The sequence below is a fragment of the Neoarthrinium moseri genome, assembly GCF_022829205.1.
Source record: "Neoarthrinium moseri strain CBS 164.80 chromosome Unknown scaffold13_Wmoseri_CBS_16480, whole genome shotgun sequence".
NCBI lineage: Eukaryota > Fungi > Ascomycota > Sordariomycetes > Amphisphaeriales > Apiosporaceae > Neoarthrinium > Neoarthrinium moseri.
The window spans coordinates 661526-676183 of record NW_026055127.1 but is presented as its reverse complement, the minus strand read 5'-3'; the positions used below and the strand labels follow the sequence as shown (position 1 = coordinate 676183).

Sequence of the window (14658 nt, the reverse complement as noted above, 5' to 3'; positions counted from 1 at the left end):
CTGGAAGTATCTCGACAGTGCCAATGGCGGGCGGCGGGACAGGGCCCGGGGTCGTGATTGGCGGAGGCGCCCCTGCGAGCCAGCGTGCCATAGGCGTAGCGCGCTGCACGTGTCCCCACAAGCAGCTGCAGACCTGGCCCCCCTGGCCCCTAGCGGCGCGGCGATTGGCCGGCGTCCAGCCCCGTCCCCGGCAGCCAACGCTCGCTCTCACCGCCATTCTTCGCGCACAATCTCACCCGCTGCCCAGGCCGTGTCCCCTCGATATCCTCGATCTGGCTCGAGACTTACACCAGATCCCACCCTCTCTCCCCCATCCTCCTCCCCAGCAACACCCCTGGGGATTCTCACCGTTCTGGATCGAAAGAGCGGTGTCGATTCCTGTCCATTACAATACTAACCACGTTCCTCCAACCGAGCGAGTCGACTCTTTCGACTTTTTGCCAACAATGAGTCTTGGATACGGCGCCGATGCCCTGTTGGACCTGACCACTTTCGACCAGCGGAACCGCTACCCATACACCACCACCGCGGCGCCCACAGCTGCCAATCCCGCCGCCTTTTCCCATCCCGCGGCAGTAGCAGCGGCAGCAGCAGCAGCAGCAGCAATGGCTCCTCCCACGATGCCGCCCGGAGCCTGGCCCATGGGCCCGGACATGGCAGCTGGCCCGCCTGCTCAGGGCAGCTCGACCATGGTCTCCTCGCCGAACGACTCCCAGCACTCGCACACGCACTCGCAGTCGCAGTCGCAGTCTTCCTCGCCTACCCAGCAGAGCGCGAGCCCCTTGCAGCAGTCTCCGACATTTCAAGGCGTAGGACATGTCCACTCGCCCGCGCTCCTCACGGACTGGACCCTGCTCCAGCACCAGCAGCAGCACCCGGCCACCCACGACATCTCCCAGTTCATTCAGGAGAGCACGCTGATCCCGTTCAACCCCTTCCACGCCAATTTCCCCACCAACGCCATCGGTTATCTGCCGGCAACGACGCAGCCTCCCATGGACCACATGTCTGTTCCGGGCTTCAACGGCATGTCCTCCATGGAGGACCCACAGGCTTTGTCGCAGCCATGGGAGGGCATGGGAATGGCAAACTGGCAAGACTTTGGGGCCTCGCTACAGTTTCCCGCCGATGGCCTTCCCCGTTTTGGAAGCTTGGGCAGCCAGTCCCCCACCGGAACCTACTTAGAAGTGCTCTCTCTGGGCTCAAGCAGCGACAATGACTGGTCCCAGGTCAACATGTACCAGAACTATGACCAATATCAACAAATCCAGGCCCAAGCCCAGGCCCAGGTGCAAGCTCAGGCCCAAGCACATGCCCAGGCACAGAGCGCAGCTATTTTCAACCCGAGCCAGACGCTCCACCTCAGAACAAATTCCGATGCCTCGCATTCCGATGGCAGCCAACCCCTAGAAATGAGCAGCAGCTATGAGGAGGTTGCCCCCTTCAACTACTCGCCATTTTCACCCGGATCAGACACCTACTCCGACAGCCACAGGAATTGCTTCCACAGCGAGACCCACCACAACCACGACATTGTTAGCCCGTCTGCAGCTGTTGCTCCTATGGCTATCAAGTCGACAGCGTCTTCGCCCTCATCGAGTAGGAGTTCTGGTTCTGGTGTCGTCTCCCCATCTGCTCAACCCACCGTTCGCAGAGGTTCGGGCCCGAGAAAGAGCCCAATCGCAAAGTCGACTACCAAGTCAGTCACCAGGAGGATATCCAATGGCAAGAAGGACGGCACTGTCGAGAAGAAGGTCGGTCGCAGAAAGGGTCCTCTGCTTCCCGAGCAGCGGAAGCAGGCCAGCGAAATCCGAAAGCTGCGTGCTTGCCTTAGATGCAAGTTCCTCAAGAAGACCTGTGACACTGGCGAGCCTTGCAATGGTTGCCAGCCGTCTCATGCACGTCTGTGGCAAGTTCCTTGCACCCGTATTGACATCAAGGACATTGGCTACTTCATGAAGGACTGGAAAGCAGACTACGAGCGGCACCTGATGCGTGGCGTTTCCGTCTATAACGTCAAGGGCTTCTCCCCCAAGGAATCTGTCATGTGGATCACCCACGGTTACGGCTTCTGCTTGCCGGTCATGGTTCGTGAAGTATACGTGGCAGACGAGAGCTGCTTCTCGCTTGACTGGGTCGAGTCCTACCAAGCCGACCAAGAGCCCATTGAGTTTGACATCCGGACGGAGAAGCTCGACGTTGGTGAGAAGGGTGTCAACATCGAGGCTCTGGCTGATTACCTCGATAAGCACATCGACGGCGCTTTTGAAACCTTCATCGATGATCACTTTGAGGGAACTCCCTTCATTACCCAGATCTTCAAGACCGCACACCGCTTCTACGTCAAGGAGAAGACGCCGGTCATCCGCAAGGCACTCAAGCTTGTCCTCGCCTACAACCTTACCCTCCACATCACCATGGTTGAGCTGCAAGGTTCAGAGCAACTGATGGAAGGCCAGATCGATGACGAGGACTCAAAGTACTACGGAAAATACGTCGCTCCTGTCCTGATCAACTTCCAAATCAAGTGTGCCATGGCCGACATGTGGCGTGAGCTGCAAAAAGACATCCTCGAAGAACTCTCGGCTCTGTACTCGAGTGTCTACAGCGGAGATCGTCTCAAGAACTGGCCTACCATCTTCATGCTTGCTTGCATCCTGCTGGCAGTCTGGGAAGAGATGCAGTTCGACTGCCACTACCGAGTGCCTGACCCGATTGCGGTTGAGAAATTTTGCAACGACATGGAATCGACTCCTGTTGGCGTCATCACTGGACTCTTCCATGCCATCTCCCAGAAATTGCCGGCTCTGACCGATTGGGACACCCAGCGTCATGGCCAGCTCCTCAACAACAATGTTGCAGTGTGCGAGGCCATGACTGAAGTACGGCAACATGTTCTTGATCATGGTTAGTTTCCAAAGGTTACCAGTTACAAAACTCAAAACACTAACACCGGCACAGAAACCTACTTGCGGTCACGGAACAACACTAAATTCGACAGGTACGACTTCGACTCGTTGTCGAATAAGTTCCTGTCGAAGTTGGTCATCAAGGCCAACTAGAGTGTGTCTGATATGTTGCTGATGTCTGATCTACGATTGATAGTAATGGCCAGTCCATGCGACGGGCCTGTTGCAAATCATTGAACTAGATCGGCTCTTTTTCTTTGTTTAAACTTGCTTGAAACATTTAGCGATGGCGTTATCTGAGGATCTGATATTTACATCATGACCTGCCTATCACCCACCTCGAAACCTCCTGTTCTCTTCGAACTCTCATTATCCCACTTCACGGCTGGTCACCGCCAAACTCTTTGCATGCTACGACGAGTTCCATCCCGCTTACGTCATGTTTAACGGAAGTTTATGACCAAATTTTTACGACATCTTCGACGAAGTGTATGACTTGCGATTCATTTACGGGGGGCACCGCGCGAGCGCCCCAAAAGCGACACATCTTTTGTGATTATGGTTTTTTTTTAGTGCCTGCTTGTCTTCGGAGGGAGACAATCATGTTCATTATGATAGTATGGGTTATGGAATGAGTACTTATTGCACATACACACACACGACGATCAAGACGTACAGAGCATAGATATGCGTTGTTTTTATCTTGCGTTGATGATGAGCGCAACGCTGCGAATCAAAAGCGCGCGACGGGGCATGCCTAGTCGCGCTGCTGCAATACGATGGGGCATAAGGAAGGAAATTGGAGGGATCTCTCGCCAGTGGTGTATCTGTTCATCTGGTTCTCTGAGGACTGTGACTTGGGCCCACTGTGCTCTCGTTGACAATACTGCTGCACATGACAGAATACGGACGGGTAGTCGTAATACAACTTGTGTTCCCATCACCTTTGTGAGCCCCTGTGCCTCTTGTGAAGTGATCTTCCTTGTAGCATACCATTCTCGTTGCGTTTTGTGGAGATGACCGTTGTTTCATTGTCACCCAGCACCACGACAGGTCGGCCACAGAGAGGGAGTATGCATCAGCAGGCCGAACCATGCAGCAGGTCCCCCGGTGCTGCTGTATTTGTGCCACGCCAGATATGCGTGTCAGCCACCATCGCGAAGCGCCCGCTATATTGTCTGTGCACCACCACTACCACCATTACCATCACAACCCGTTCACGTCAACAGGGGTCGACCGGTGCTGACTGCGTCGTGACCTCTGTGCGCTTCGCTAGCGTTCCCTCCCCCATCTGTCTTGTTTGAGTGGATGCGGTCTCGAGCCTGGGGGGGTTTATGGGCGGCAGCACTGTGTGCACCGGAAGGATTCCATATCACATCATAACCGCGGTGGTTGGTATGGTTGGGTTGGGCCCAGGTGTCTTTCCTATATATACATATCAATGTTCCTATTTTATCCCCTTCTCTTCCGCCCCCTTCCTTTGGTGAGACATCGCGAGTGAACCACGACGCCTCGGCGTGTCCTCCGGGCTTTAGAGACAGGAGACCATTTCCCCGTTGGACCCTCGTCGGGGTTGATTGATGGCGTCTATATGCTCATCATACCATCATCGTGGCTGTGTCCCGAAGTGCCTTGCATGATGGTGCAGAACGCAGACGTGCATGCGGCCTGACTTACAGCTGCTCAAGTCCGAGGGTTGGTGCGTCGTGCATGCGTCTGCGCTCCAACGTCGCAATTACAGTGCTTGTCCAACCTGGCTTCGTGGAGTACAGATCGCTTTCACTCAACCGAGAAACGATGAATTTAGTTGTCTCTTCCGGGATACATTGTATGGGATCTAGACGCATGCATCTTTTGTGAACTCGACATCACTCAAATAGTTAGTTTAGTCCGCGACAAGCATTGCAGCGGGAAGTAGCGTTGTCAGTACTAGGGTATTCCACTGGGCTGGCTGCTGACGCTCGTCCCTCATTGTCGCAAATCCACAACTGCTTGACATAGACATGCAGCGAGAAACCGGGTGCTCTCATCAAAGTTGTAGTAGTACTACGAGACCGCTAGGGGTTGCATAGCTGATAACGGCCGTTTGGCCATGTCTTGGCCCTACTGGAGAGCAGGCTCAAGTCTGTCTTTCTTGTGCGCCTTGATGGCTGGCTAGAGAAAGTGGCACTGAGTGCTGGTGATAAGCGGCATCGGGCCGAGACGAAGGCCATGGCTGCGATAGCTTCATGACCTCAAGGTTGATAGCTTCGGGTCTACTGGAGCCTTGGGTTCCCACGTCCTATTTCATGCCCGGCGAAGACAAGCACTGGATTTGTCTCAGAAAGAATCGGAGGCAAACAACACCATATTTCCTCTCGGAGACACCGTTGGCCTCAGCATCGTAAGGTGTTCCTAGCTTAGTACTGAATAACACAAAGGCCCGAAAGCCATGTTTTGAGGCATTTTACTCGTTGCTGTTTTCAGGCTCCTTTGGGCTTGTATCGCTGAAGAATAGGCGCTCGAGCAGGTGGTTCCAAGTCTTCAATTCATTTCCACACGTCAATGGGTTCTAAGCTGCCCGAATGGTCCTCGCTGCCTGACTCGGGCAGTGTCCTTTCGCAGTCTGGTAGTACCAAGTCAAGCAAATGCAATGCACGAGCTACGGTGTTCGCCGTGGGACTTGCGCCTCGAATTGGGATGGCGATGTTTCTCGTCGCGACGCAATCTCCCGTGGCTGGGGGTCTTGCCAGGGATCAGCTTGACCAGCCTCTTGCTAGTATGACGTAGTCTACGAGTTAAGGCGTTATCGATTAGGAATGCCGCAAGGGTCCCCGCCATCGACTGAGCTGGTGCGGTACAGCGTTGAGACGCGCGAATGCTCGAGAATGCGCGCCCAGAAGCCGTGCACCGTGCCGCACGAGAGAATGAATATCAGTGTCAGGAACTGCGACATACTCTGCTGCCACGCGAAGGGATCAGCAGGCCTGCGGCTCTGCAAGCTCGGGACCTGCCGAGACCTGGCTCATCGCTGGAGAAGGTGGCTTTCTCGCCACCTTCAAGGCCCAAGGGCGCGGCAGGCCAACCGCAGAGCTGGGGTTGTGAGGCAGCTGCAAATGCACTCGGGTGTTGCAGGAACGTACGGCAGTCAGAATTTTCTCAGACCGTGTGCCTTGGAGTCTGGAGTCAATTATAGTGCAATTTCCCATAGCAGCGCGAGTATCAAACGATGCCGGTTTTGGATTTTAATGCATTCTCTGTAGCAGGTTGGGGACAAGTTAGCTGCTGTAGACTCTAGAGCCGTCGGATTGAATACCCCGGATTCTTCTTATCGGTGGATTGCACCACATGACGTGAGGTTGGACCCGCTTTCCTAGTTTCCCAGCTGATGCGTCCGTTGCGATCCCGTTGTCGAGCTTGGAGATAAGGCCCAGACTGACAGGTCAGTCTCGCATCACTTTCACCGCGCATCTACCCACATCCTTCCCCCTCTCTCCCCAGCACCATCGTGAACTCCTGTACACCTGGCAATTCTCGTCGTCGTCCCCATCCGGAAGACCTTGGTTTTGTGGCACATTCCTGCTCGAAGCAGAGCGGCCGAGGCGCTTCTTTGTTCGCGCGACAAGGTAAGTGATGGAAGTTAGTGTTGGAAGCCCCCCTACCCCTGCCAGCCTTGTCCAGGGCGTTCCAGCGCTTTCCCCGCGCCCAGTGGCCCCCCGTCTTTGCCCGTTTGTCACTCGCCGGGGTGGCGGTCCCGCCGGCCTCAGGCGCTTGATTCGATGATTCACCGCCAGCAACGCCACGCCATTGGCCGCTGGGCTGCCCAAGCCCCCCCTTCGGTCGAGTTCCATTCACTGCCCAGGTGCCCGCGTTGCCTCTGCGCACGCTCTGGCTGTGTCCCTGTCTGGGCGGCCTGCTGCGCCTGCCTGCCTCCAGCACGCACCGACCGTCCGGCGCTGTTTGCCTCCCAGTTGACTCTTGCCCAACCCCGGATCCTATTTAACCATCCTCCCATCCATTCCGCCGTCTCCGGCCCTTTTTCACTCGTACATCATCTCTTCCCATCAAACATCCATCAGTCTCTTGGGTCCCTCGCACTAATCGTCAACCCACGTCCCCAGACACTCTGATAACCCCCTCTACTCTACTACCAGTCACCACCACCCTCTCCGCCACGATGCAGATCTTCGTCAAGACTCTCACGGGCAAGACCATCACCCTCGAGGTCGAGTCCTCGGACACCATCGACAATGTCAAGTCCAAGATCCAGGACAAGGAGGGCATCCCCCCGGACCAGCAGCGATTGATCTTCGCTGGTAAGCAGCTGGAGGATGGTCGCACCCTCTCCGACTACAACATCCAGAAGGAGAGCACTCTCCACCTCGTCCTCCGTCTGCGTGGAGGCATGCAAATCTGTAGGTCACCGCTTCGTGTTCAAATTCACGTTTGACCCCACTAACACCGTTACCAGTCGTCAAGACCCTGACCGGCAAGACCATCACTCTCGAGGTCGAGTCTTCGGACACTATCGACAACGTCAAGTCGAAGATTCAGGACAAGGAGGGTATCCCCCCGGACCAGCAGCGTTTGATCTTCGCCGGCAAGCAACTTGAGGATGGCCGTACCCTGTCAGACTACAACATCCAGAAGGAATCCACCCTCCACCTGGTTCTCCGCCTCCGTGGTGGTATGCAGATCTTTGTCAAGACCTTGACCGGAAAGACCATTACTTTGGAAGTCGAGTCTTCCGACACCATCGACAATGTAAAGAGCAAGATCCAGGACAAGGAGGGCATCCCCCCGGACCAGCAGCGTCTCATTTTCGCTGGCAAGCAGTTGGAAGACGGCCGCACTCTGAGTGACTACAACATTCAGAAGGAGTCGACGCTGCACTTGGTGCTGCGTCTCCGTGGTGGACAGTAGATGCCGGAGTAGTGAATTGTGTATACCCGCACGACTTGGCGTTAATGGTTTGGGCCTTTGTACACAAGGCATGCGTTGATTTGGTACCATAGCGATCTTACGGGATCCACGCATCACAATTGAGAGATGCTGCATCAATGAAATAATATTGATCGCCTCACAAGAAACTCATGAATTCGACCCGAACGTGACAAGATGCAATGCAACGTGAACCGCCTGCTACTCTACCAACACTTTGCGACACATCAGTAGGTTTTCTAAACCCAGTTTTCCTAATAAGCTGGAGAGCGAACGAATAAAAAAACATCTTGGTTCCAACCAACACGGGTAGACGAGAGAAGCACGAGCTATTATTATAGTAGATAGAAGGAAGATGGCCGGCTGGATGGGAACGGTCCGGCCATGCTGACAACAGTAGTGCGGCGATCGCCAGCTAGCCAGCTAACTGCGTAGTTAAGTAGTGGGCAGATATGGATGTGCCCCGCTTAGGCGTCCGTTGCTGAAGTCTCGAGCTTCAAGACTCTTCTCGTCACTTCCTTGGAACGAGACAAACATGCTGGCTGAGCTGTCTGCTCACCTCACGGCCTTCTCACGAGGAGCTGAGATATTGCTCCCTCCTTGACGCGCATTGGGGCCTTCCTGCCCTATGCCTACCCCCGGACAATCCTGCACGTTCCGAGCTGGCGCAATTTGACAACACCCTGCATTAGACCACGGCGGCCGATACATTTGGTGATGCCTTCGTTTTTCTACCATCTCAAATTCGAGCTTTATTCGACGCCTACACCAAACGACCAGCCTGGTGTTCCAGGTGTTCCGGACGAATCGAGCGGCCGTATCTGGCTGCCCCCCAAGCACGCCGACATCTTCGACGAGCTGCCCGACCACCGTCGTCGCAACCTGCCCTTGCTCGGTTATCGGCGTGGAGAACCGAGTAGGCCAATTCCAAATATCGCATCGCAGCTTCGGTCCAGCCTCATCGACTGTGGGGCTCCGCGACCTAACCAGTCCGAGGACGAGCGGAACATCATTGTGCTGAGCGAGAGGCAACGTCTACAGCTTCGCCAGCGGACACTGAGCTTCCCGCCTCCGCAATCTTCCGCTGCCATTAAGCCCGAGGTCGCCGTCAAGGACTGGCGTTTCGACCGACTGCATATCGAGAGCTTGGACGTGGGAACACCTAGAGAGGGCAGCTACCGAGACATGGCCGACGATGGAACCTCGGCGTCCACAGCTGCTGTGGCAGTTGGCCCGTCCATGAGCCCGGCAGGCAAGGCTACGAAAGCAAGATATGTCCCGTTCAAGACAAAGAACACAGAGATCGGCTGGGGCATTGTGCACCTCTACCGTGAGGGCGAGGAGACTCCGGAGCTTACGGTGCCGGTTGGCGGCCCGGACGAAACCGAGGCCGGCGAGGGACAAGCACCTACGGTCGACTGTACAACTCTGTGCATACCGGCCGTACCTAGCTATCTATCGCCGAGCGATTTTCTCGGGTTCATCGGTGATCGATGGAGGGATCAGGTGAGCCATTACAGGATCATCATGACCGGCCGCATGAACCGATACCTGGTACTCTTGAAGTTCCGGGACAGCAAGCAAGCAAGGCAATTCAGGCTCGAGTTCGACGGCAAGGTTTTCAACGATATTGAGCCAGAGACGTGCAATGTGGCTTTCATACGATCCATCACGTTCGAGACACCCAGTCGACCCAACGAGAGCTTTCCAGATCTCAGCCATGACCCGTTCACACCGTCGGCCGGCTCCCTCAAGCCGTTCCCTCCCCCGACGCCGAACCTCATAGAGCTCCCAACGTGCCCTGTGTGTCTCGAACGCATGGACGACACAACCGGACTACTGACTATACCCTGCCAACACGTTTTTCACTGTCTCTGTCTACAGAAGTGGAAGGGATCGGGCTGTCCTGTTTGTCGACACACGAATCCCTCGCTAGCCATGTCAAATAATACAAACGGCAACAGCTCATTATCCTCCGCTTCCGGGTATGACCCTGCTAACCCCTATACTCAGCCATTCGGCTCGCACATCACCAACCTTTGCACCGTCTGCGACACCCCCGACGATCTCTGGGTCTGCCTGATCTGCGGCAATGTGGGATGTGGGCGCTATAAGGGTGGACATGCGAAGGAGCACTGGAAGGACACGGCGCACACGTTTGCTCTCGAACTTGACACGCAGCATGTGTGGGACTATGCTGGCGATATGTGGGTGCACCGCCTGATCCGGAACAAGGGCGATGGCAAGGTTGTCGAACTTCCGGGTCACCTCGACAGCCGTCGCCGCCATGACCAAGACGATGACGTGGTTCCTCGGGCCAAGCTCGACACGATTGGGATGGAGTACACTCACCTCCTGGCCAGTCAGCTTGAGAGCCAAAGGGTATACTTTGAAGAAATGCTGTCCAAAGCTGCTGACAAGGCAGCCACGGCCTCGACCGCGGCAGAGAAGGCTGCTGCACAAGCCTCAGAAGCCCTGCGGCAGCTCCGCTCACTCAGGGAAGAACACAATGTGCTCAAGAACGACACGATTCCCGCCCTTGAGAAGGACGTGGCACGCGAGCGCACGCGCGCCACCAAGTCGACGGAACTGGCCCGGAACCTGGGCAAGAGCCTGCAGGAGGAGAAGAAGGTCAGCGAGGGGCTCATGAAACGGATCGAGCACGTCAACAAGGAGCTCGAGAGCCTCGGGGAGCAGGCCAAGAGGATGGAGCTCGAGAACACGGACCTGAAGGATCAGAACCACGACCTGACCATGTTCATCAGCGGGCAGGAGAAGCTCAAGGAGATGGAGGCCGAGGGCCAGGTCGCGCAGGAGGAGCTCGAGTCGGGCAGTGCCAGTGTCCCAGAGAGCCGGCGGCGGAGAGCCAAGGGGAAGGGGAAGGGCTAGGCTAATGGACCCAATCGGTGTTGTCACCGAAAGTCTATGAACGCAGGTTGAACCGAGATATGTGCATCTATACGATGTACAGAACGGGTGGATAATTCAAGCCAGCCATCGAACAACCGCTTTAACAATCGTGGCAACGTGCCAACCATTGCGGGACGGTTACCAGACGTCCTCACTTCATTAAATCTCAGTTGGCTAGTACTAGGCATACTGTTCAAGAGATGAAAGGGACGAAACAGCCGCATATAATTTCTCATGGGGGCAACGATGGCTTGTCCCCATCTTTCACAGGTCTGATCATCCCAGACTGGCTTGAGATCAGACGATACTATGCTCGGCTGCGTACTTTTTCGACGCAACACCTGCCTAAGTGGTGGACAGAGTGGCCTCCGGATTGCCACCTCCGCTGCTGTATCGTCAGCCCCGTATCGTGCTTATCTCTGCAAATAGACTTTCTCTGCCACATATCATGCTACATATGCATGAAGTTTTTTTTTTTGTTGGGGATACGCTGCAGCTTTTATCAAGAGAAAAGGGCCAGTCATCTGACATGTGCTAAACTTGTTGAACTGCACAGGGTGAGGGGTAGCGCTGCAGAAAAGCCGTCCAGCGACCAGAGTTATGAACCTTGGGACCCCTCCACTGCTATCTGGATCTTCCCGGGAGCGCTGGGAGAAGCCGCTGTAGCTAGACTGGACCCCGCCCCGCAGCTGGGAGCTCTCACCAGCCCAGCGCCATAGCGCCCCGAACGCCCCTAACAATGCACGCCAGTGGCTTGGTCGAGCTCCAGCTTTCGCAGCTTGCAGCTCTCCAGCTCCAGGCCCCGCCAAGGTACCTAAGTGCTACGGTAAGCAGGGTCAGCAGGCGCCACGCCAGGGCTATCTCTCGGGGGAAATGGGGCCACAGCAGGCACTGGACAGCACAGGGACAGCACAGACAGCTGGAGCACTGGAGTGGATGATGAGGCACAGGCAGAGCACAACGTTGTGGCCGGGCTGCCAGGGTCGGGTTGGGGAGGAAATGTTGCAGCAGAAAAGTCCCCTCCCCCTTCCCCCCTCCCCCCTGCTCCCGGCCGACTTGCACATGCGTCGAAACGGTCAGCCAAGTCGCCTAGCGAAAAAGGATCGGCGGCCAGCGGCGCGCGCCTTTCTCTTCCCTTCTCCAACATTTCAGGCAATGACGCCGCCCGTATAACGTCTTGTTCCTGTCTGCTCTGACAGTTTTCCCGCATGAAAGGAAAGGCAGCCGTGCACGCCATTGCTCGCAAAGCCACTGGAACCGCCTGAGGTTTTCCTAGAAACTCGAACCGCCCTACTGCCCAGGAATCTCCCCCTCCTCGCCGGTAAACGCCCGTGGTTGGTCGTCCACCGAAATACCCGAGCCATATAACTGTCGCAGCTCCGCGGCGCATTTTTTGGGCTCGACTGCGCTGTCCTTCTGCGACCTAGGCACAGCTTTTTTTCAGTTGGAAAATACTGTCCACTGCTATCTTTCAGACAAAGGTGTACCAAGAAGCACGACGCCGTCACCCGTACCATCCGAAGAGACACACAGAGACCACGGCCCGGGCGATCGAACCTACATCTGCATGGCACCAAGTCTAACATAAAACCCTCTCCCACTACATAAGTCTTCTCACCATCCCGCGACGATTGCCTCAGCAGCCTCGAGCCGCAACCGCCCGCCATGTCCGAGGTCAAGTCCAAGAAGCAGCAGGAGATGGCTCCCGACAGCCGCATGAAAAAGCCTGGGAAGGAGCTGTACCCCATGAGCAACTGGAAGTATGACGCCTTCGGCTGGGTCATGTCCATCATCATCGACCTCTTCTTCCGCGAAGTCTCGCACCGAGGCGCCTGGTACGTCCCCAAGAAGGGTCCCGTGCTCTTCATCGCCGCGCCGCACCACAACCAGTTCGTCGACGGCATCACCCTCCAGCGGACCTTGCGCACCGAGGCCCAGCGGCGTGTCTCCCTCCTGATTGCCCAGAAATCCGTCCACGGCTTCGTAGGATGGGGCTCGCGCCAGACCGGCTCTGTTCCCGTCGGCCGGGCTCAGGACTCTGCAAAGGCCGCCAAGGGCATGATCTATATGCCAGACCCGATCAACAACCCCAACATCATCCGCGGGATCGGCACAGACTTTGAGAAGGAGGCAGAGGTTGGCGGCATGATCTTCCTGCCCTCCGTCAAGGGCCAATCGGGGTCGAGTGTCGATATCGCAGAGATCGTAGGCCCCGAGGAGATCCGCACGAAGCGGGCCTTCTCGGGCAAGGTTCCGATGCAGCAACTGACGGGGCGCGATGACATTGGCCCGGACGGCAAGCTCGCAAACAGGGACGTCAAAGGCTCCAAGGAAGGATATCAGGGCACCAAGTTCAAACTGGCCCCGCACATCGATCAGACCCAGGTCTACCAGGCCGTATTCGACCGGCTCGCCTCCGGAGGTTGTGTCGGTATCTTCCCCGAGGGTGGAAGTCACGACCGAACGGAATTGCTCCCATTGAAGGCGGGTGTGGCTATCATGGCTCTCGGAACGCTCGCACAGGATCCTGATTGCGGACTCACGATTGTGCCGGTTGGCATGAACTACTTTCACGCCCACAAATTCCGTTCGAGAGCTGTTGTCGAGTTTGGCCAGCCCTTCGAGGTTCCGTCCGAGCTCGTCACCAAGTATCAGAATAATGAGCGCAGGGAGGCTATCGGAAGGCTCTTGGACATGTGCACAGTGTCCCTGAACTCGGTCACTGTATCCTCGCCCGATTACGATACTCTCATGTGCATCCAGACCGCCAGGCGGCTGTACATGACGGGAAAGAAGCTCCCGCTTACGCATGTTGTGGAGCTCAACAGGAAGCTGTCTAGGGGCTTCTCCAAGTTCAAGGATGATCCCCGTATCATCAACCTGCTAGACCATATCAAAGAGTACAACAAGCAGCTCCGCTACCTCAACATCAAGGACCACCAAGTCGATTCTGGGAAGAGGTCTTTGCCCACGGTCGTCGTCCTACTCTTGATCCGGTTGGTCAAGCTGGCCGTACTGTCGATCGGCGTGATCCCGGGCTTAGTCCTCTTCGCGCCCGTTTTCATCGTGACCAAGTACATTAGCATTCAAAAGGCCAAGACCGCGCTTGCCGGATCATCCGTCAAGATCGCCGGCCGAGACGTTATGGCGACCTGGAAGATCATGGTCGCCATGGGATTCGCCCCTATTCTCTACAATTTCTACTGCATAATCCTGGCCTACACTCGTGCTTGGGGCTACGCGCCGGAGTGGCTGCCGTCCTGGATCATCTTCCCCATCGGCTGGATTGTCTTCCCAGCCATCACCTTCGCTGCTCTCCGCTTTGGCGAGATTGGCATGGATATCGCCAAGTCGTTGCGACCTCTCGTTTTGTGCCTGAGCCCGACGTCCAGCTACAACATGCAGAGGCTACGCGAAAGACGTGTGGGGCTTGCCAACGAAGTCGTAACGGTTATCAACGATCTTGGCCCAGACATGTACGACGACTTTGAGCGCTCGCGTCTGGTCAAGGATCCCGCGTTCCCTGGTGGCGACACGAGCATCTCAGACCTCGAGCCCGGGTCGCCTGGATCTCCTCCCATGCTGTCGCGTAAGAACACGACAGCGTCGAGTCGGGCGATCCCCCGTAACGAGTCGTTCTCCAACATCGGCGCCATCCAGATGTTTGCTACCAGGCCGCCGTCCCGAAGCCGGAGTCGCAGCAGCTCGAGCGGCGGCGGCTTTGGCTCGGCGGGCTTCCCCGTCAGCGGCTTCACCAGCCTGGACTCGAAAGAAGGTTTCGACGAAGCCACCAGCAAGATTAGACAGGCCATGCAGGAGAGGGGTCAGATGAGGAGGCGGAAGAGCGGAGGACACTTTAGCGATGCGGAGTCGGACAAGACCGAGTAAATGAGCAAGGTCCTGTAATAGATCCACCCGA

The 14658-nt window shown here is 56.3% G+C and overlaps 4 protein-coding genes across 4 annotated transcripts; all 4 read left to right on the top strand.

The window, feature by feature from the left end:
* Window positions 1-23: 23 nt before the first annotated feature.
* Window positions 24-3062, top strand: JN550_004806 (uncharacterized protein; the record flags this gene model as incomplete). The annotated part of the gene is made up of 2 exons (XM_049316363.1): window positions 24-2907; window positions 2962-3062. The coding sequence occupies 2 exons, from the start codon at window positions 24-26 to the stop codon at window positions 3060-3062; spliced, it is 2985 nt and encodes a 994-aa protein (XP_049173427.1).
* Window positions 3063-7065: 4003 nt separating this feature from the next.
* Window positions 7066-7811, top strand: JN550_004805 (uncharacterized protein; the record flags this gene model as incomplete). Its single annotated transcript, XM_049316362.1, has 2 exons — window positions 7066-7303; window positions 7360-7811. 2 exons carry the CDS (start codon window positions 7066-7068, stop codon window positions 7809-7811), a joined length of 690 nt encoding a protein of 229 aa, XP_049173426.1.
* A 735-nt stretch (window positions 7812-8546) lies between these two features.
* Window positions 8547-10718, top strand: JN550_004804 (uncharacterized protein; the record flags this gene model as incomplete). The annotated part of the gene is made up of 1 exon (XM_049316360.1): window positions 8547-10718. The coding sequence occupies one exon, from the start codon at window positions 8547-8549 to the stop codon at window positions 10716-10718; it is 2172 nt and encodes a 723-aa protein (XP_049173425.1).
* Window positions 10719-12404: 1686 nt separating this feature from the next.
* Window positions 12405-14627, top strand: JN550_004803 (uncharacterized protein; the record flags this gene model as incomplete). The annotated part of the gene is made up of 1 exon (XM_049316359.1): window positions 12405-14627. One exon carries the CDS (start codon window positions 12405-12407, stop codon window positions 14625-14627), a length of 2223 nt encoding a protein of 740 aa, XP_049173424.1.
* Between the last annotated feature and the right edge of the window lie 31 nt (window positions 14628-14658).